General features: G+C 42.2%; 1 protein-coding gene across 1 annotated transcript in view; it reads left to right on the forward strand.

The window, feature by feature from the left end:
• The window catches only part of LOC310912911 (uncharacterized protein C1orf21), a 112,828-nt gene that overhangs the window by 63,167 nt on the left and 29,312 nt on the right, over positions 1–20,349 (forward strand). The window contains exon 3 of the mRNA XM_083867894.1: positions 4,459–4,553. Within this exon, the coding sequence (XP_083724020.1) occupies positions 4,459–4,553 (95 nt within the window). The remainder of the gene's footprint in view (positions 1–4,458; positions 4,554–20,349) is intronic.

Raw genomic sequence — 20,349 nt, forward strand, 5'->3', positions numbered from 1 at the left:
ATTGGAAATTTTCTCTTTTTATATAATACACCACATAATAGAAGACAGGTCTTGGTTTTGGTTTTGCTCCTGAAAGGAGCATAAGGATGCATTTCTCTTTATATATGATGTGTCACATTCTGAATGATAGTCCTAATTTTTTTATTTATTATATTCACTACCTGATTTTTGGTTCTATACCAGAAAGAAGCATGAACATGTTTCACTTCTCTTTTTTATATAAAACTGTATTTAGGAAAAAGACCAAGGTAAATATCCATAGAGTACAGATTTCCTTTATCCTGAACTTCTTACAGTTTTAAAGGTCTTGTTGGCTGCCAGACTTAATGAGGTCCTACTGGATTTCAGTCAACATTTCAGGATTTCTCGATTTATTTCTGATCACTCAGAGCAAAATACCCCAAAATGCTGTGTTTACTTCAGTAGAAATCAGAAGGTAAAACTTCAGAGATGGTTTTTATCATCCTTTACTTCTTCAGCTCCAGGTCACCCTTACCTTATTGAGCAAAACCAGGTTAGCAGTTTGCCCATACCAACAGGAAAAGCATTAAGGGCCCATTCATCCAGCCTGTCTTTAATCTAATTTTCATATTCATCTAAGACTATTAATGCCAGTACACCTCATGATCTACTTCAAAGTCTGTGCCTTGCATAAACATCCCTTTTGCACTTGCAGTGCTTTCATCCTGCCAGTAAGTTTAGAACAAGAACAATCTCATAAATAGATCAGAATCTGTAGTTTCTGAAAACCTTACCTTATGTGTAAAAGGTATCTATAGAAGACAAATTTTGTCTTCACCTAGTCAAAAAAAGTCTATATATCATTGTGTCCTCCCAGAAATAACATAATGCAGTGCAAGACTTATCTTCTGCAACTAATGATTTGATTTTAATTCCTATGTTTAGCATATTTGAAATAAAGGATGTTGTCTTGCCTGTGAATAAGGTGTTACTTCTCTGTTACACCAGCAAACAGTGTCCTCTCTATCTGTATAATTCTGTATAATTACTTAGCTGTTCTTTTCCCTTGCAAAGTGGAATCATATCTATTTATACCTCCTTCCAGCAAGAGACTACTCAATGCTAACAAATGTTACCAATGCATTGTATCAGTGCTCCTTGTTTTAAGGAACATCTTTTGCCTGTGATAGGGAGCTTGGAGAGCTTATGAGTAATGATGCTGCTTCAAATGTGATGGATCTCTGATCTGCTCCCTTCATTTCTGTGTGTAGCTGATAAAACAGTTGTTGATGGCCCAGTTATCAGCCAAAATGAAGTTGATCTCTGGCTTTCCACAGGCCGGTGCTGCATTTGCCTGCTGGTCTGATCTTGGTACATGCACGGCTTGCTCAGAGCCCCTGGGATTGCTGGAGCTGGAAACTGGCACCCAGGGCTGTTCATCACTCCTCCAGGCACTGGAGCCTGAGTGCCAGCCCCTCAACCCCCTCCCCAGTGTGTCTCATCCCAGGAGATAATCTCTTGGCCTTTAAAGGAGATGCTCAGCTTTAGGTTGTGTCAAAGCTTTATTGCTTTTTGAGATACAAGCAGAGATTTCTTCTGCTCAAACACATGCCATCTATTTCAGCCAGGACATTTATATTAATTTTGTAAGACACTTCCGTTACTAGGCTGATTCTGCCAACGTCTGCAGGGGCTTCCTGATTTTTTTTTTTTTGGATCTGTATCCACAGAATCACAGAATGGGCTTGGATTGGAAAGGATCTTAAAGCCCATCCCTGTGCCATCCCCTGCCATGGACACCTTCCACTGTCCCAGGTTGCTCCAAGCCCCATCCAACCTGGCCTTGGGCACTTCCAGGGATCCAGGGGCAGCCACAGCTTCTCTGGGCACCCTGTGCCAGGGCCTGCCCACCCTCACAGGGAACAATTTCTTCCCAATATCCCATCTGACCCTGTCCCAATGAGAAGCCATTCTCCTAAGGAAAAGTTGGATTTCTCCAAAGTAAGACTTGCTGTTTGCTGTGGTGGATTCAACTTGTCCAAAAAATATTATGAAAAATGACTGGCTTATTTTTGGAAAATTACTTGCTGCTGCATATCTTGGGCATAAATTATCCAGGTGTCTGCACTTCTGCAGTTGGTAGAATGGAGGGGAGAGTAGCATCAGCTGTGCTGGAGATAATTGAATACTTATTGTATCATCAGGAAAGTGCTGAAGTTTACTAACGCTGTTGGCAACATCTCTGGAAATATCATAAGAAATCTGTGCAAAGCTCCTGCCACCAGTTCAGAGCTACTTGATGCATCTTGCAAATGATGCAGCATTTGAAGGATGTGTGCCCATCTTCATTGTGAATTTAGAATTTTTGATCTCTAAGAAGACTCCATCCTATCCAAGTGTATCAAATTTTCACATGTCAGTCTGATTATCCTGCCTATCATTCAGGGACTCCTCAGTGCCCTGGTTGACTTGCTCCAAGGGATGATGTGTCCAAGGAAACATCCCTCCTGTACCATCCCCACAGGATCAGCTGCTGCCTGGATGTGGTGTTTGATCACAATTAATCTCTTGGAATAAGCAGCAGACACGTTTCAGGGTGATTTTTGCCATGGAAGAATCCCCTCCATACCCTCCTCATTTTCCACAAGGCTGGGCTGAACTTCCTCTCTCCTCCAGTGCACACAGACTGGCTGTTGGTTGGGAAGTGTCCTTTGTGCTGTTTTCCCTTGCTCATCTGTTTCCCCATTCAGATCCCTGCGTGCCTCTGTGGGAGTTCGATGCTTTTTCTGCATGTGGGTTTTATTGCTATCACAAAGAGAGCACTGAGGCAGGGAGGAAAATGTAAGTTAGATAATTGCAGTCAATCACCTACTTCTAATTCCCAGGCTTTATTGTGTTCAGCTCTTCTGAGTTTATGAATTGTCACCTCCAGACTAGCTGAATTACACTAGAAAAAAATAAAAAAGAAAAAACAACAAACCAAACAATAACAAAAACCCCTCAGAGTTGTTCACATTTACCAATCTGATAATATCATCTTAAATTCTTCTATCTTATCTGAGGCTCTGCATCTGAGATGCTTCTATTTGATAGATTCAGTTTCTTTGAACTCTGTAATAAAGAAAATGTATAGATGTGGTCTAGACCAAATGCAAAACCACGATGTATTTTGTAAAATAAGATTGTTTTTTGAAACAACTTTATTTTAAAAATAAGCCTTAATTTCCAAAGCAAGGCTTATTTAACTTCTAGACTCTGCGGTTAACAGTTTTCTGAAAACAACTTTGTCTAAATAAAATAGACTCTTTTTAAAAAAATACAGTAACCAAGAAAAATCTGTTTGTGCTTTGTTTTTCCCTTAGTTTAAGTGAGAGAAATTGCTTGAAAACACATAGAAAAAGAGGAGAGTTTGTGCAGTATCTTCTAATTTGCTCTTTATTCTGAGTGTACTGTGACTCATTTCACTTTGTATTAATATTTTCCCCTTTTGTGGGATGAAGTTTCTCTTCTGCATTGTTTATCCTGGCTGGAGGAGGGTGGATGCAAAACTCTGGGTGTTTTTTCCAATAGATCAACATGCTGCAAAGATAACCAGAGCAAAAAGTGACTGAGCAAGGGCAGTGTTGGTACTGCAGGAGCTGGCTTCACAGGCTGCAGGAGTGAATAACTTCTCCTGAAATCCCATCTTGTCCTACCAAGGAAAAAAAATCCCTTGTTGGAGCTTTGAGTTCATAGTACCTGCGTGCTAGATAACGTTTCCATACTGGCCTTATTGCTGGGAATTCTAGTGTTTGAAGAGCTGATAAATATTAGGGACAAACCAAGAATCTTACTTTCTTACTTATTTTCAGGCTGAATTTCCGTCTGGGTAATGTTTGTGTGCAGAAAAAAATGGGTTGATGGGGGAAGTGAGAAGAGGAAGATGGTCAGCATGGGGCCTTTTCTCCAGAAATCATTCTATGACTGTGCATTGTGTCATTAGGAAAAAGAAAATTTTAAAAAGGGAAAAGTGGTTAGGTTGGCTTTTTTCTAGCTTTTAACCTACATTTTCTGTAGCCTCCATCAGCTTTGCTGTGCAAGGAACACCCATGAGCAGCTTTCTCTTGAGTAACCACTGTACATGGCTTGTTGGTCCACTGAGATTGGAAATCCAGGGAGGGTGCAGGAGCAAAGAACTTGTTTGTATTAAACATGTTAAACAGAAAACTAGGAATCTAAGAGAGACTACACACCAAACATTCCTGTTTCCTGGTGCCATGGCTATACCAGACCAGAGAGCTACTGAAATTCTTATTGAAACTTCAGGCAGGAGAAGCTTCCTTGGAATTAGTCACATGTAAGCCTTTGAAAAGATATACATGTAATTTCTAGTTGCTTTGCTTAACTAGGGCCTATTCTAGTCAGCTGTTTTGGTTTTAGTTTGGTTTTTATCCCAGCTGCTGAACTACACTGGTTCAAATTTATTTTTTTCTTTTTTTTTTTTTTCTTGGTGCTCAGATGAGTATAGGATCAAACCAGTGGAAGAGGTCAAATACATGAAAAATGGGGGAGAAGATGATCAGAAAATAGCAGCCAGGAACCAAGAAAACTTGGTAAGGATTGAACTTATCACTTCTCTACTGAACTAACGCGGCTCTGGTTTGTAATGGAATATGCAGCGTGCAGCACCCTCCGGCTCCGGCTTATGCAAGGCGAGAGGATTTTCTCCAAAATGTCACAACTCCCTGCATAGCTCTCATGGAAGGTGCAAAATATGACTTTTTCCTGCTTGTCTTTCTGAATTAGGCTCTACTTGATCTTGGAGTGAGTGCCTCCATGATTATAAGTCACTCCTCTTCCTTACAGATCTGAAAATACGCTTTATTTGGAAATGTGCGTGTCTGTGTTATAAAGGAGCTGGAGTAAAACTGCGCTTCCCTGCCATTAAGAAAATGACCTACTTATGTAGATATTATTTACTCTACACTTGCTGGTTTTCTGTATTTTAAAATTCCCAGAGAAGGCAGTTTGGAACAGAAAAAAACAATATATTCATAACACAGCAGTCACAAAAAATTGTGTGTGTTTCTTTTGGCCCGATTTGAGCACTTTGCCAGCTTGTAGATCCACTTAAGGAAAGGCAATCACAGGTAAACTATTAGGACTACTTGAAATAACTAAAATGCTGTTGAAGCAGCTTAAAAGTCACAGTTGAGTCACTTCTGGCATTTCTGAGAAGTTGTGTCTTCTCTTCCAAAGCTGAAGGACTGCACATTTTGTTATTGGCTGTCTGGGGCTTTGCCCAGTCGAAGCTTTCAAAGACATCCCACAAATTTTCTGTAGTTGGGTGCAAGTTTTCACATCTGGTTGCATTCAGTGCAGCTTTTCTTCATGTAGAATGGTTGGGGTTTTCCCCCTCCATCTGTAGGTCCAGAGGGAAAACATCAGCAGCAGATCCCAGAAGAACCATAACCATTATCACCAGCTGAGGATTTGCCTTTTGCCATTACTGGGCAGCTGTAGAAAAAGCCACTGTTTGGAACTTTTTACTTTCCATGAAGATGTGAGCTCCAGCAACCTGACTACTTTGTGTTTCCTCTCCCAGACACACATACTTACATTACACAACTGCAGGTGCATTCCTGCACCTGTGGCAAATGGAGTTTATTTTGCTGCCCTGTCCTGTGGCTGAGCAGCAGGCAATACGATTTCTTCTTCAACCTCCAGATCATCTATTTGCTACCTGCAATTTTGCATTGCTGGTGTTCCAATGAGTGATGCAACTTCAGCTTGGAGCAGGATTGAGAGGATTTTTTAGAAGTTTTTAACAGATTGTTGAGGAGTCCTGTGCAGGGCCAGGAGTTGGAGTCAGTGCGAGTCCCTTCCAGCTCTGGATATAGTGTGATTCTATGTTAGATTTTCGACTGGCCTTCAGCTGTAGTTAAATGAGAGTATTTGCAGAGGGTACCATGTCACTGGAATGACATGGAGGAAGAGGAAGAGCTCAGGAAAACTCAGGTCTGCTGGGGTGACAAACTTGCTGAAGGTATGTTCAAAACTAGCTCAAGCTATTTTACACTTTGGTTAGTGCTGGCTGTCTTGTAGCACCCAAGTGTTCACCTGATTAAATGTAGGAAGAGCACAGGGCTTCTTACTTTCCTATTGATGGGAGCAGTGAGTTTTACTGGAAAATGTAACAATAAGGATTTGGAAGGCTGGTGTAGCTCTTCTTTTGTCATGTTTATCAGGAGGAAAAAAAAAAAAAAAAAGAAGCCAATAACACAAGAAAGTCTTCAGCCAGACAGGATGGATATGCTTTAAAACAAAAACTGTCTTGCCCACCAAGAGGGCTTTATTTTCCTTTTCCTCATCTTACTATAAAGAGATTACCTTGTCTGTAATATATGCAGCTTTTTAATCCTGGCAATTGTCAAGTCCTCATCACTTCTGGTTTTTTTAAAGGGGTTTTACTATTCGAGTTCTCCTCAGTAAACATGTTTTAGCTCACTGCTTAGAGGATGGGTTAAGCTACCCATCACTGAAGCTTTCATTTCCTAAACGTGTGAGAAGCTGGCAAGTGCTTACATAATCCCATCTTCTCATCAGCCATTTCCAGGCAACTGAAATTTTAGGAACAAGAAAAGGCGGTGGGAGAATTGACTGGCCCTTTTTCCTCCTCTCTTGTTTCTTAATCCCACATTTCTTTATTGTCCACAGGGCTGCACATTTACATCCCCTTCAGAAACACAGCCCAGATGAGATGTGTAACCCCAGTGTCTGGGAACTGCTCTGGCTGGGTTATCTTATCCCCTGATACTGGTGCTTGAATTATGTTATTCAGATGCCACTGAATTTTTCAATCTCACTATCATCTCTGTTACTTTTTTAAGGTATTTTGAAGTCTTGCTTAAAAAAAAATAAATTTCAGCTCAAGTGGAAATAAACCCATTTCCCTCGTAACTGAAGCTCTTTGATGTGCTGCCATCTCTGCCTTTGGTGCTGCAGTATTTCTGAATCAGGGGGAAAGAAGGTCACATGGATAGATAAAAGGAATGGGAGGACATGGCAGTCGTCAGGGAAACTCTCATTTCACACTGGGTGCTGAGGTCAGAGTCCCAGGCTTGATTCTGCTTGAGGAGGAGCCAGAGAAGGGCTGGTACCAATGTGGGTATCTGTGGGAGAGATGAGGCTGTGTCACTGAATTACCACCTTCTCAGCTTCATCCTGAGGCTTAAGCTGGGCTCAAAGCTTGAGCAGCTCTGGCTCAGGAAAGCAGAAATGCTCTTAAGACACAGTGCCAACAGGAATGGCTGTGCTGGGGCTGCCTGCGGGGGGATACACAAGATGCTCCGTGGGAAGACATTTTCTGGTGGGATCAAAGCCCCCCTTGGGTTAAAATGTAGGGTTTTGACAAGAGAGGAAAAAAGAAAACAGGAAAAGGTAAACTAAGCTTGTTTTCCTGTCATTCCTTTGTATCCATAGGCCTGATTCACTACTTTAGTCAGGTTGTTTCTCCAGTTCTCCACCTGCCACTGGGATCTCTCTGCTCCCGGTTTCATTCCAGGTACCTCGGACACCTTCCTGAGTATCTCCACCCTCAAAACAAAGCCAGAGTCATTGCACTTGAGCTGATAGTCCCACATCCTTGTAGCCTGCAGGATGGGAATGGGATGTAGCAGGATTAGGTGCTGGGGAGCTGGAGCTACACTGGATTGTCATTCCACCAAGTGCTTTGGTGGCTGCTCAGCTAAACCAGGGATGTTTGGAGTCAGATCAATGAAGAACTAGTAGATAGGTGAAAGAGGGAAGTAATTTGTACTACATATTGTACATGTTTTTAAATCACAAGTGTTGGTTTGTGCACATGTATATACACACACAGGTAAGAAAACATGGAAGCTGTGCTAATTTTCATGTGAGATGGTGCATGGAAGGTCTCGTGTGTGCGATTATTCCTGGAGGTAAATGAGCAGCTAGGATGGTTATTTGTGGGTTCAGAAGCAGAAGGCCTGGCTGGGATGGTTTATTGGGATCCTGGGCTTTGTCTCCATGCCCAGCATGGTGCCAATGTGCCACACGTGTTGCTGAACTCCACCCTGTGTTAAAACTTAACTTCAGCTTCCCGTGACTCCACAGTGGTTCTACAAAACCTCTCCCGCATTTCTCCATCATCTTGGGGGAAGGTTTTATGATAAACCTTCTCCAAAACAAAGGGAGTTTTGCCAGCATTGAGTTTGTCACTCAGCAGATCTGGATGGGGTTTTTGGCCCTAAGCGAATGGTGGCTAGTCCCATGGATTTGTCACTTTGAAAGCTAAAATGCCAAAACTCAAGCAGTATTAATATTTGACAAGAAGGTATGACCAAAATAAATAACACATTAATAAAAATCTATTAACTTTTTGTTTGGAAAGGACTGTTTAGCTCTATACCATCATGTTAAATATACAGAGTACAATTACATAACAGCCTTTTTAATACTTGTAATAGGGCAAATTTAATTGTCCTCATTTACATACTCTTGCAGCACTCCTGGCTTTCCATTTTAAAATATTACTGCCAGAAAAGGTAAAATGAGATGTGTGGTATTTCTTCAGCTTAGCATTTCTTTGGCAGACTTCAGGAGCCAGATCAATTTTCCTCTGAACTAGGCTGTCATAGTATAGATATCCCTGAAAATACCAAATCCCTAAAGCTGCATTTCTTTTCTGTTGGGTGGTTATCTTGATATTTATTGGATTTCAGGTTGTGGATGTTTTTATAACTTTTATTCATCCTTTTCTGGGCTGCACTGGCACAAAAGGCCCATCACTTGCTGAGATTTTTATGTTTTGTTACCCAAACCCCCAAAATAATTAGGTATAATCCTGTGTTTCATCCTACAGCTCCGTCGTGAAATTGCGTGTTAGAGCTTGAGATGGATTCCTGCTGGAGCTAGGAGAAAATTGCCTCTCTGTTGCTCTTGCTACCTCTCACTCCACCTTTAATAACAATGTTTTGCTTTTTTGTTTTACCCAATTTCCACAAATTTCCACTCCACTTACCTGCAAATGTAATTTTTGTCTCTCTTGAGCTTCTCAGCCCAGATGCTGTTCTCCATTTGTCACCCAGCTCCGCATTACTTGGAATTGCAAATCCCCCGCCTCTGTGACTCTGTATTCAACACCAGTTATCATTTTCTGTACTGATGTGTCTAAAGTAGACAGTAATATCTGATAGATGAAGTGTGTGAAATTAAAAGCCTGGCAGAAAATGCAGAATGAAACACCTTAATAACCATATGAAATGTAATCTGTGAAAGGGAAGACCCCTATTTAAATATATATATTATACACAAGATGTAAAATGCATGTTATAGATACGTCAATCATAAATGTTTTTGATGTGCAGTGCAAAGATTGGTATATGTCGAATTCCATATCAATTTAGGAAAATACATTTTAATTCTATTACCAACCTGCCCAATCTAGGTGCTACAAAAAACAAAATAAAAAAGAAATAGAGTAGCCACTAAGTTTATCTGGGGAGTTTGTGGTGTCTTCTTCTCTAAGATGTAAAATACCACAAGAGCAAATTTAAGCATGGAAATATAATTAATTTGGTACTTTAAAATACTTGAAGCCAATGCTGCTTATTATTGCTAGGTAAGCTTTGAATTGCAGCGTTTAAAATGCATAACTGCATTTTTATTTCAGCACTGGTGCAGTACATTGGTGAAAAGCTTTGTAAAAACTGAAGTTAGCGCAAAGTAATGCATATTACAGTGTGAAGATTTCTGTCTTTAATGTCCTAATTATTAATTTTAAACCATTGTGCCGTGGCAGTGTTTCAGAACACACATTTTCAGGATAGAACTTGCTCATGCTCTGCTTATAAGGGGAAGAAAACAAAAAATGCCTGAGAGCCTTCAGGCCCTTAGAAAGAAGAGATTTTCCTGGGTTTTGTCTGTCCTGAAGAGTTTGGGTGTGTTAAATCCTGCACTGGCCCCTTGTTTGCTTTCCTTGCTGCATAAGCCCCATTCCACCAGCACAGGGTCAGCTCCAGGACAAGTGTTGGGAAAACTTCATCCTGTTGGTTCATTATCCACTGTAAAAGATGGATATCTAGAAATATATTTTCTGTATGTAAATGAGGGGCTATTAATTTCTCTGCATCTTGCCCTGCCTATTTTCCCTACTGCTTTCAGATCACAGAATCCCAGGTTGGTTTAGGTTGTAAGGCACCTTAAAGCCCATCCAGTGCCACCCCTGCCATGGGCAGGGACACCTTCCACTGTCCCAGGTTGCTCCAAGTCCCATCCAACCTGGCCTTGGGCACTTCCAGGGATGGGGCAACCTGTTTGAAGCCATTCCCCCTTGACCTGTTACTCCAGGCCCTTGTCCAAATTCCTTCTCCACCTCTCTTGGAGCCTCTTTAGGTATGGAATACCAGTACATATAGATGTTGCATATATATAGCCTCAGCTTAATGAATACTTGGAGATGTTGGTTCTTGTGTTGGAATCCAGTCAGGGTGAAACCCACAAAAACACACAGCAAAATGTAGCTTGGGTTGTTGTGGGAGGGGTAAAAGAAATTGATACACCCTTTTTCTTTGGTTTCTGGAGTGTGGGAATGCTAAAAGGACAAAGTGAGCATCACCAGATGGGCATGGGGATGGGATAATGTGCAGAAGTTCCTGTGCTATTTGTCCATCCAGCTTCTGTGCTGCTGAGAGCTGGGAGAGAGAGCAGGGAACAGAGGGCTCCAGAGGCAGCCTGCTCCCCCACACGTTTTCCCTCAGGGACAGGCATCCACTTTGCCCATATGCTGTGTCAGCCAAACCCCAGGGCCCGGGGCAGCTCTGTGGGAACAGGTCCCACAGGTTCCTCACAGCCCAGCATGGAGCTGCTCCACATCTGGACTCTCCTCCCTCCCCTTGAAGAAACAAACCACAAACAAAAGCCTCTGCTACAGAAGTGCCGCTCCAAAATCAGTGGGTAAAGGAGAGCCAGGGATTAAAATTCAAAAGTAGGTAGATGAAGGAGGGAGGGGTGTATAATACCAAGCTCCTTCTGCCCGAGGTGGCAGGGTTCACACTGGGATAAAGGAGCTGGGTGGGCTGGGCACCCCTGGCCCCCTGCCTTTGCCTGGGGGGCAGAGGTGGGGCTTGCTCCAGGCAGAGCCACTCTGAGCAGCACTGGGACAGAGAGGGCAAAGCAGGGGCTGGGCCCCACCTGGGGAAGATTCCAGATGGAGGAAAATATCCTTATAGTTCTGGATGCCTGTACCCCATCCCTGGAAGTGTCCAAGGCCGGGTTGGATGGGGCTTGAGGCAACCGGGGATAATGGAAGGTGTCCCTGCCCATGGCAGCAGGTGGGACTGGGGTGAGCTTTAAGGTCCCTTCCAACCCAAACCTTTGTAGGATACTAACACAAATTTTGCATTCTACTTTTATAAGATGATACCTAGAAAACCCCCTGGGAAATATAGTATTTTCCTCCAGTCTTTGTTGACAGGGCCTGAGTTGGCACATTTCACACTGCATGCCATCCGAGGTTCTCTTTCTGAGAAAAATGAGAATTGTAGAATCATCCTTTGGATCTCTTTTTGTCCCCGGAGTCTGAGAGTCTAAATGAATGCTGCCCTATCACTATCACTACTAAGTAATTACAGCATTTCAATTTTCATAACCCAGCCTCTCCAGTGTTTTTTGCAGCTGAAATAGAAGTGCACAGAAAGGACATTGTTACTGGAGCCAGTTATTTTAAACACTGTGCAATTAGCTCATTTCCATATTGCCCATTTCATTTCAAATTTGCATTGATATTCTTCAAAGAATGGTTTCTCATAATGAATTTATGACAGTTTTAGCTCATTCCACTTACGGGTCACTGCATATTATATAGACATCAAAGTAAATTATTGCACTAGGTATTAATATTCTTCTTCTGGATTCCATTAAAATGGTTCTGGTGAAGAAGTATTCATTTTTCCTCCAGTATTTAATTTTGAAAATTTATAAGATAAATTAACACCATTAATAAATATTTTTAGTAAGTCAGAAAATCATATAAAAATTGTTGTGCTTCCAGTGTGTTTCTTCAGACCAGACTTTGTTTTCTTCTTCCCCCTTTGGTGAATAAATCCTCACAGTGCCCTATGGAGAGGTAGAATGATACAATTTCTCAGGTTCTTGATGAATGTGATTTTAAAGTAGAAAGCTTAAAAATACATAATTCTTTTTCTTTCAAAGTGTATTAAAATAACAGTGTTCAGAAGCAACTTGTAATTGTGGACTTGATGGTGGAGAAAACCTAGCAGTGATGGGCAGCTCTCAGGAACATGGTTCAGGACCAGCCCACATTGGTGGTGGAAAGAAAGGATTCTTGCAAAACCTGCAGAGACATTGCCACTGTCACTTGTGGAAGCAGGTCATTTTCCATGCAGGTTGTGGTGTTTACATGCCTGTATCATTTTAACAGGTGAGTTTCTGCCTGGGATTTTCTCCCTCCTCTCTGAGAAAGCTGATGCTGTTGAGGAGGATGGACACAGAGCTGTTGGTGAAACAGGAGTCAGCAGTCATGGCAAGGTGGCAAGTTCTTGATTTAGGAGTTTCTTCCACAATTGTGAGGACCAGGAACCTTCAGATTCTTTTTTATTATTTTTATATATATATATTTAAAGAACATGAGTGTCTCCAGACTTGCAGAACTGAAGCTTTAAGAAAGATGAGCTGTAGGATTTTGCAAGCTGTCAGCAAGAGAAGCTCTCTGTATCCTCTGTTTTGGTACTTGCTATTCAGCAGTTGCCTAGTAGGTGTTAATTATTAACTCTGCTGTTTTGGAGCAGAGGATTAGGCAAGATACAGGCAGAATGAATCATGAAGAAATACCTAAAATCACCAGAAGTCACTGATAGAAACTAAAGCTGTAAATCCAGGCAGCTGCTATGGCCTGAGAGTCCCAGTTTGGAGTATTCCTGACCACTGGGGAGCTGTGGTCTCCTGACCTCCTTGTGATAGCAGCAAAGCAGTTCAGCCTTTCCTCTGTTCACATTTAATTACAGATATTATGTGGGTCTGCTCACACTTTCTTTTCAGGGACTCCTTGAGTCAAAGTGGTTGCGGAGCAAATGTAGGGTCTGGGATTTCTGTATCTGGTGAGGTGCTGATTTCACTGTTGTAGAGCATGGAGATAACAACAAATTCATCCATAGGTGCTTCACTAGGTGTTCACCTGTACAGCCTTTGTGATCTCTCAGTTTTAGTCTGAATACAGTATTGCATCTGGAAAAGGGGTAGAGGGATGTGCCATTTTAGACTAAACCAATACAAATGTGGTGTGTGGGGTGATGGCCTTGGCAGTGCTGCGTTAGTGGTTGGACTGGTGATGTTAGAGGCATTTTCCAATCTTTGTGATTCTATGAATTTATTAATTTTTATGTTTTGAAGCTGAGGTGAAGCCCTTGTGACTTTCAGGGCTGGTTTCAGGCAGATCCTTTGTACAGTCAGTGTGTTTTGGCTGGAACTTGTTATACTGCAGGTATTTTTTTCAGTAGGGAGGTGTTTTCTTTTGCAAACTTTCCTAACTGATGTCTTTGAAGAGCAGTTAAAGGAGGTGAACTTGAAGCAAGTCAAATGAAAAATCTGAAGATCTCCAGCATCCAGTTTTGGGGATTTAACCATAAAATCTTAGAAGATTTGAATTGGAAGGGACCTTAAAGCAGTCCAAAGCCCAAGGAAGAATACATTAGTGGGAGTTAAATGACCCTCCCAGGAAGAGGCTGGAGGGGTAAAGGAGGAAGGGAAAAATGTGACAAGAAAGGGGAAAAAGGAGCAGAAGCACCACAAGGGGAGGTGAGATGAGACTCAGAGGGCTCCCTGCAGCCCTGAACTTCTCCTCTTGTCATGAACAACACATGACAGCAGCGTGTTGCATAATCCCAGATGTCATTATTTGACAATTTTCTAACTTATTTTTTCAAAGAACATTTTCAGCTTTGAATTTGGCACTATTTTTTAAAAGCCCTGTTGATCCACTCTTCTGGGATTAGAAAATCAAAAGCTCCGAGTCCACTTTGGACCATTATTGTTCTGAAGTAACTTGGCTTTTGTCTCCTTTTTTACACCAAAATGCAATTTTTCTTCACAATCCAATCCACATGAGGCTTTTTTAATCACCTAAATTATTTTTAGCTTGAGTTTTCTTCAATTCATCCTGGTTATTTCATACAAAATGTTAAAAAATACCTTTTCAGGCAACATAAACTATAAGATCCAAGAGCGAGGAGTACTCCCAGGAACACAAGTCGTAGCAGAGAGCACCGGTTATTTAACTAAGGTTCAGGTAGACAATTCCTGTTGTACTAAATGAGAATGAAATGTTACTTCCCTGTTTCAGTAGTCACTGCTTTGGTTCGGTTTCCACCTGTTAAGCAGTTTTATGCTTACATCATCCTTGAGCAGGAGCATTCCCACCACTGCAAGCTGGAGTTTTGTGTTTGCTTGTTCCATATTTTGGTTGTGCTTCACCACTGGATGTGAGCAAAGGTGGGAATTGGTGTTTAGCTCAAAATGACTTGAAACTATGGTGAACATTTTTGAGTGGACTTCTTTTCTTCTTAATTCTTCCAGGGAAATGCGGGGTCTTCATAGGGGCTGGGCTACCCAGGCTTAGGCTTTTTGGGATGTGAGGGCACACAGCAGGAAAGATCTTGATTTAATGATGTCTTCTCTAGAGAAAGGGAAGGAGAGCTGGAGATGCTGCTGGGGAAGCTCATTAGCTGCATTAACGGGTCCTTTAGCTCTTTAGCTTTAATTGCTGTGTGCTCAGGGTGACAGGATTGGCAAATCCAGGTTTCCCGAGGACCTGGCGTGACCTCGGGATGTGCTGGCTCACCTGTGTGTGGTTCTGGGAGCTCTGGGAAGGCACAGCAGCCTCACCTGCACCTTGTCCAGGAGCTCTGTGCTGCTGGGGGGCTGTGCAGCCCTGGTGTGACCCTCTGGGAGCAGGTGAGTGAGCCAAGAGGGGGAATTTATCCCTGCTGGTGGATTAAAGCAGGATGTAACCTCCACTCACAGATGGGGAGACTGACAATATTCCTGGTGTTCTTGGGGTTTTGCTGGTGCCCTGTAGAAACCCCCCCTCCCCCAGAAAAAAGTACCTCTGGCTGATCTACAACTGCTTCAGCCACCTCCAGTAATAAAACAGTGAGTGTATTCATCCTTCTGCACTGTGTATTCCTACACCAGGGCTGGAAGGGGCTCAGCCTCATCTGTTTTTCGCTATAATTGAGCTTTTGGACTTTGGCTGTTTCCCTTTGATTTTGTGGATAGCCAAGACCAGCTGCTTTTCAGGCAGCTGGAAGCCTTAAATGTGTATTGGAAGGGATTTCTGCATTTCAGCTGGTGGAAAGAAGAGTAAGACGTTGGACTAGGAGAAGGGGAAACAATATTATGAGTATAACATTCAAAAGTTCAGGATTTTTTTAAGTAAGAAAAAGTCACGGACAGAAAGAAAACCTCTATGGAAATAAGTTTATGCCAGTAAAGGCAAGTACTTCAATATTCCGAAAAAGCTGAGCAGATAATTCAGACTCTTTTGAGTACAGAGTTTGGAATTGCATGTAGGTATGTTAAAAAATCTCCTGAATAATTCATGAATAATTTCTAATGGAAAGCAGTGGTTTATACAGATACCAAAGTAATACTGACTTAAGTTAATACACAGCTTCATGTTTGTTCTCACTGAGAAGAAAACCCTTTTTTTTTTTTTTTTTTTTTTTTTTCTTTCTTTTTTTTTCTTTAAATTGTTTGTTCCTTGTTCATGGAAGAAGCAGCGTTGGTGCTCAAACAGAGTTCTCAGTGCTCTGCTTTCATCTCCCACATTTGGTCTGTGTGGACCATGTGCTGCTCTATCTAATATGTAATCTTTCCATGGGATACCATCAAAGACAGGCAGCTTTAAAAAAAATTTCAAGCCAACAGATAATCTCTGCATGGGAACACAAAGCCAGTGGTTCTTAATAAAGTAATCATATTCTAATTATGTGTGAGTGTGTATATGTATTTAAATGTAGTTTGTATTGCAGCAGCACCTGAAGGCAAGTGTTGGGAATCAGAAGCAGCTGCTCTGCCTGCAAACACAGCAACAGCGGGCTCACATATTACCAGTTCTTCCCCAAAATTTCATGCAAACAAGCACTTTTATTCCCAAATCCTTGTACTTGCAGGAGAGTGGCCTGGGAGGAGTTTCCAAAGCTAAGGGTGTTTTAAGAAAAGGCACAACCTGGTGAGGGGAAAATTCTGTGACATAGGGTTGTTGTGCTGTCATCTTTCCTCAGTAAAGGCCTACAAGAGAGAGAGACCTGGGATAAGGGTCTGGAGTGACAGAACTGAGGGGGAATGGCCTTAAATTGCCAGAGGGCAGTGTTGGATTGGATATTAGGAAGAAATTATTCCCTGGCACAGGTTGTCCAGAAAAGCTGTGGCTGCCCCTGGATCCCTGGAAGTGTCCAAGGCCAGGTTGGACGAGGCTTGGAACAACCTGGGATAATGGAAGGTGTCCCTGCTCATGGCAGGGGGTGGAATGAGATGGATTTTAAGGTGCCTTCCAACCCAAACTCTGTGATTCTGTGGATATTTGGATGTTGGGCTCCATGGTATGGAGGGGCAGTGTGTGGGGGAATGCCATCAGGCTTCTCTTTTCCATCGGTTTTCTCCTTTCCTTTAGTCTTTCAAAGAAACAAAACTGCTGTGAGAGAGAGGAGGGACAGATTTGGTTTTCAGGTGTGGTGGAACACAGAGGGTGATTTAGTTGGAGCAATGCTGGCAGTGTGGCACTTGTGCTGAAATGCTGTGGGTTTGGCAGATTACCCTTTCTTTTTCATGGAATCATGGAATCACAGGCTGGTTTGGGGGGGAAGGGATGTTAACGATAGTGGCAGGGACACCTTCCACTATCCCAGCTTGCTCCAAGCCGCGCCCAGCCTGGCCTTGAGCACTTCCAGGGATGGGGTGTCAGCAACTTCTTTGTAGAGTTGGAGAGCACATTCCCTTAGCCAAGCAATCACCTGAGCTCAGCACAGGAAATCTCAGCTGGTTCAGGTGGCTGGTGGGGCTCTGAAATAACCAGCTTCAAGTTGCTTCACAGTGTCTAAGAGTGAGTCGAGGTCAAAATGTGCCTTACGTTTTTTTATAAGGGCTTGGCTGCATTCACAAGTTTAGTAGCTTGTATATTTGTGGGATTTATTGCTGCTGGAGATCTCCTGGCTCTCTAAATCCCTGCGTCCTGCCCAGCTTTTCCAAAGAATAATATCCGTGTGGGAACGCTGCCTCTGAAGTGTTTACGCTCATTTCCTTCCTGAGGAAAACATTCAGCAGTGAAACAGGGCTTGGGTGACGGCAGATGTGAGGAGACAGTGGCACATCTTCCCAGAGTGCAGCTTGTTCTTAGCTGGTTGTGTGTGGAGTTCTCTGCATCCCCTTTCCCTTTCCTTCATCAGAAAAGCAAGCAGAAATCTCTTCCCAAGCTGAGGCATCGCTCAGCCTGGCAGCAGATCCAGCCAGGGCTGGCCAGCGGCCAAGCCTTCGCTCACTGCAACCTGCACACCATGTAACTCCTCTAAGAATAGCCCTGGTGATCTTCAAAAAAAAGAAAAAAGAGAACAACATCAAAAAAAAGACTATTTTAGCAATGTATTATCTCCATCCCTTCTGCAAAGCAGTGGAGTTTAGAGGGGATTTTCCCCCCCACGCCCGTGTCCGTTGTTCCTCCCGCAATGAGCTGTCGCTAATGCTGAGAAATATTTTCGGACTTAATGCAGTGAGTCAGGGCTTAGCTGTAAATTGGTCATGGGATGGGAGGGATTCAGATTGTCTGTTACCCAGGGTCTGGTTTCTGCCATTTCAGTAACATGAGCAGTTTCCCAACTGACGGTAATTAGACTCATAACTCTCTGAGATGATTTGAGGCGAGGATTAATTATAAAAGTTTCTTGGTGTTAGAACATGTTTCTTTAGTTGAAGTTTGGCATGCTTTCATTTTATGATGAGCCTGAAAGAATGTTACTCTATTTAAAATCTCTAAATACACCATTCTGTCATGCTATGTAAATACCCATATTTGTGAGTTTATCTAAACAAATCTGTTAAATGGGAAAAACACATAGAAGGCCCGAGTGCCAAGAGCTGATTCAAGGAGTGGACTTGCATATTCCTTGTGGGCCTGGCTGGGTTTTGGTAACTGTTCTTCTGGCTGTACTTGATCTCTCACTGAAATAAACAAAATATAGTTGTTTTTTCAATCTTTGTTAAAAGATAAGTGACCTCAGTGCTCTGATGTGCTTCTCCTTGTGTCTCCATAGACAGGGGCTTTGCCAGGCCCAGCTCAGTGGGTTCTTGATGGAGCTGGTGATCCAGTAGTCCCATGTTAAACAGCCTCTTTTGGTTGTACTTCTTAAAAAAAAAAGTAAAATTATGAGGTGTGAAAAGAGCCAATTCACATCAACCTCATCAGTCTGCCTTTTAGAAAACTTAAATAAAAGTGGTTGGTTGGGATTATGGAAAGCTTGGCTTGATTTGATGGCATAGACTCACAGAAGGCTAGATGGGATGACACATCTTCTCTGTGTTCCTTATTTTCCTGGGGGTAAATTCCAGCTGATTCTCACAGCATAATAACAGAGTATTCCCAGTTAATATTTGAAAAACTTGTCCAAGTTTTCATTTTGTTCACTTTTTTACTTCATAAGCGTATTTTCTTATGATTAAGTCATATAGGCAAAGAGTGATGTAATTTTTTTTCCTTTTTGCTCTCCTACTTCTGTGAGTACTTTAAAAGAGAAGAGATCCATATCTGGCTCCTTGGCTGCTGTGTTTGAAGTCTTCTTTTCTAGAAAAACATAGCATTAGCCTGTCCTTAAGCTCCGGGAACAGAAAGTTGTTGGGGGGTTTTTGCTTGCAATAAATTTAGACTTAGATTCATATCATAGGTTAATGTTTTTAATAACCTGACACTCCAGATCTCCCTTGCTTTATGGCCTGCACTTATGACTTCTGCATTATGGATGCTGATGATTACTATGAGCATATAAGTTATTGAATTGATTTTATGATGGTAGCATAGAGCATGAAGCTGAGTTCACTTAAGGAAATAAAACAAGGCAAACAGACTAAAATATTAACAGAGTGTTTTGTGTCATGGTGGGTGAGTTGTAGTGCATTGAAATCCTTTTGTGAAGTGGTGCTTCAGCATCACTCACCCTCCCATCCCCAGTGTCCCCAAAACTCAGCCCAGTTACGTTTGAGACAAGATGTATTGGATCCACTTTGAGTTCACAAGTGGTGACAGATTAATTTGGAAAGACAGATTGCAAACATGCATCATGGCCCCGGTCTGAGACCTAGAAAAGTTATGTATGGCTGGTGCAGAATGATAAAAATTCATGTCAGGGGAACAGCTTAATTAACTATCCTTGATTAAAGTAATACAGTATGTGAATTTAATAGCTTGTCTTCAAAAGCAGAATGTGAAATCACTTATTACTTTGGTGTGTCTTGCTGGCAAATAGGGAGCTGCCAGCAGTTCTTCGTGTTTAATTGAGTTTAGAGGAACTTAACACTGGGGTGGGAGATACCAAATAATTATTCTGCTCTTGCTTCAAGCTCATTGCCTTACATGAATAAAGAAGTTGTCAGGAACAAAGTTGCGGGAGTGGACTAGGAAAAGGATCAAGAATCCATGAAATAGGATTGAAAGCTAGGAATAGGATTGATAGAGAAGGGAAGGCATGTTGGGATTGTGAAGAGCACAGTGCAAGGACTGGAGAGCTGCCATCAAACTATTAATTAAGCACACTGCCATCCATGTTGCTCACCCATCAGCACATCCTCATGGTCCTTGGAGGCTGAGGAGCTCCAGTTCATGGAGTGTTTTCTCCACTTCATGTGGAGCCGTTGTCATTGTTGTTTTTTGACACCTTCCTGTAACCGAGACACACACTCTGCAGCCACCCCAGGTTCTAGATGCATCAGAATGAGGCCTGGCTTGGTTGCAAGAGCAGGTTACTGAGTAGATCCTGTCCAGCAGAGCTGCTGCATAAGCTTGTGCTTCCATGTTGGTTATTTTATTATTGATATATCAATATATTATTGTATCCTGTTGGTTGTTTCTGCCAGTGTACTACCTAGACTTGGGCCTTGTTGGAATGAGCTCCTGACTTCTTCAGGACATCTCTTCAAGTTGTCAAGATAACTTTGAATCCTGCAAAACTGTCTTACCTGGCTTGGTGCTCTCTGGGGTTTTGGAAAGCAGCTGTAGTCTCCAATTCATTATTATTCATCATCCCAGTCCCTGGAGAAAATCCAGCTCCAGGACAGATACCAGCAAAATCCTACTTGATGTATTCCTCCACTTAAACAATGTTCCAT

Source organism: Zosterops lateralis (assembly GCF_965231275.1).
Source record: "Zosterops lateralis genome assembly, chromosome: 9".
In the NCBI taxonomy this organism is placed as follows: domain Eukaryota; kingdom Metazoa; phylum Chordata; class Aves; order Passeriformes; family Zosteropidae; genus Zosterops; species Zosterops lateralis.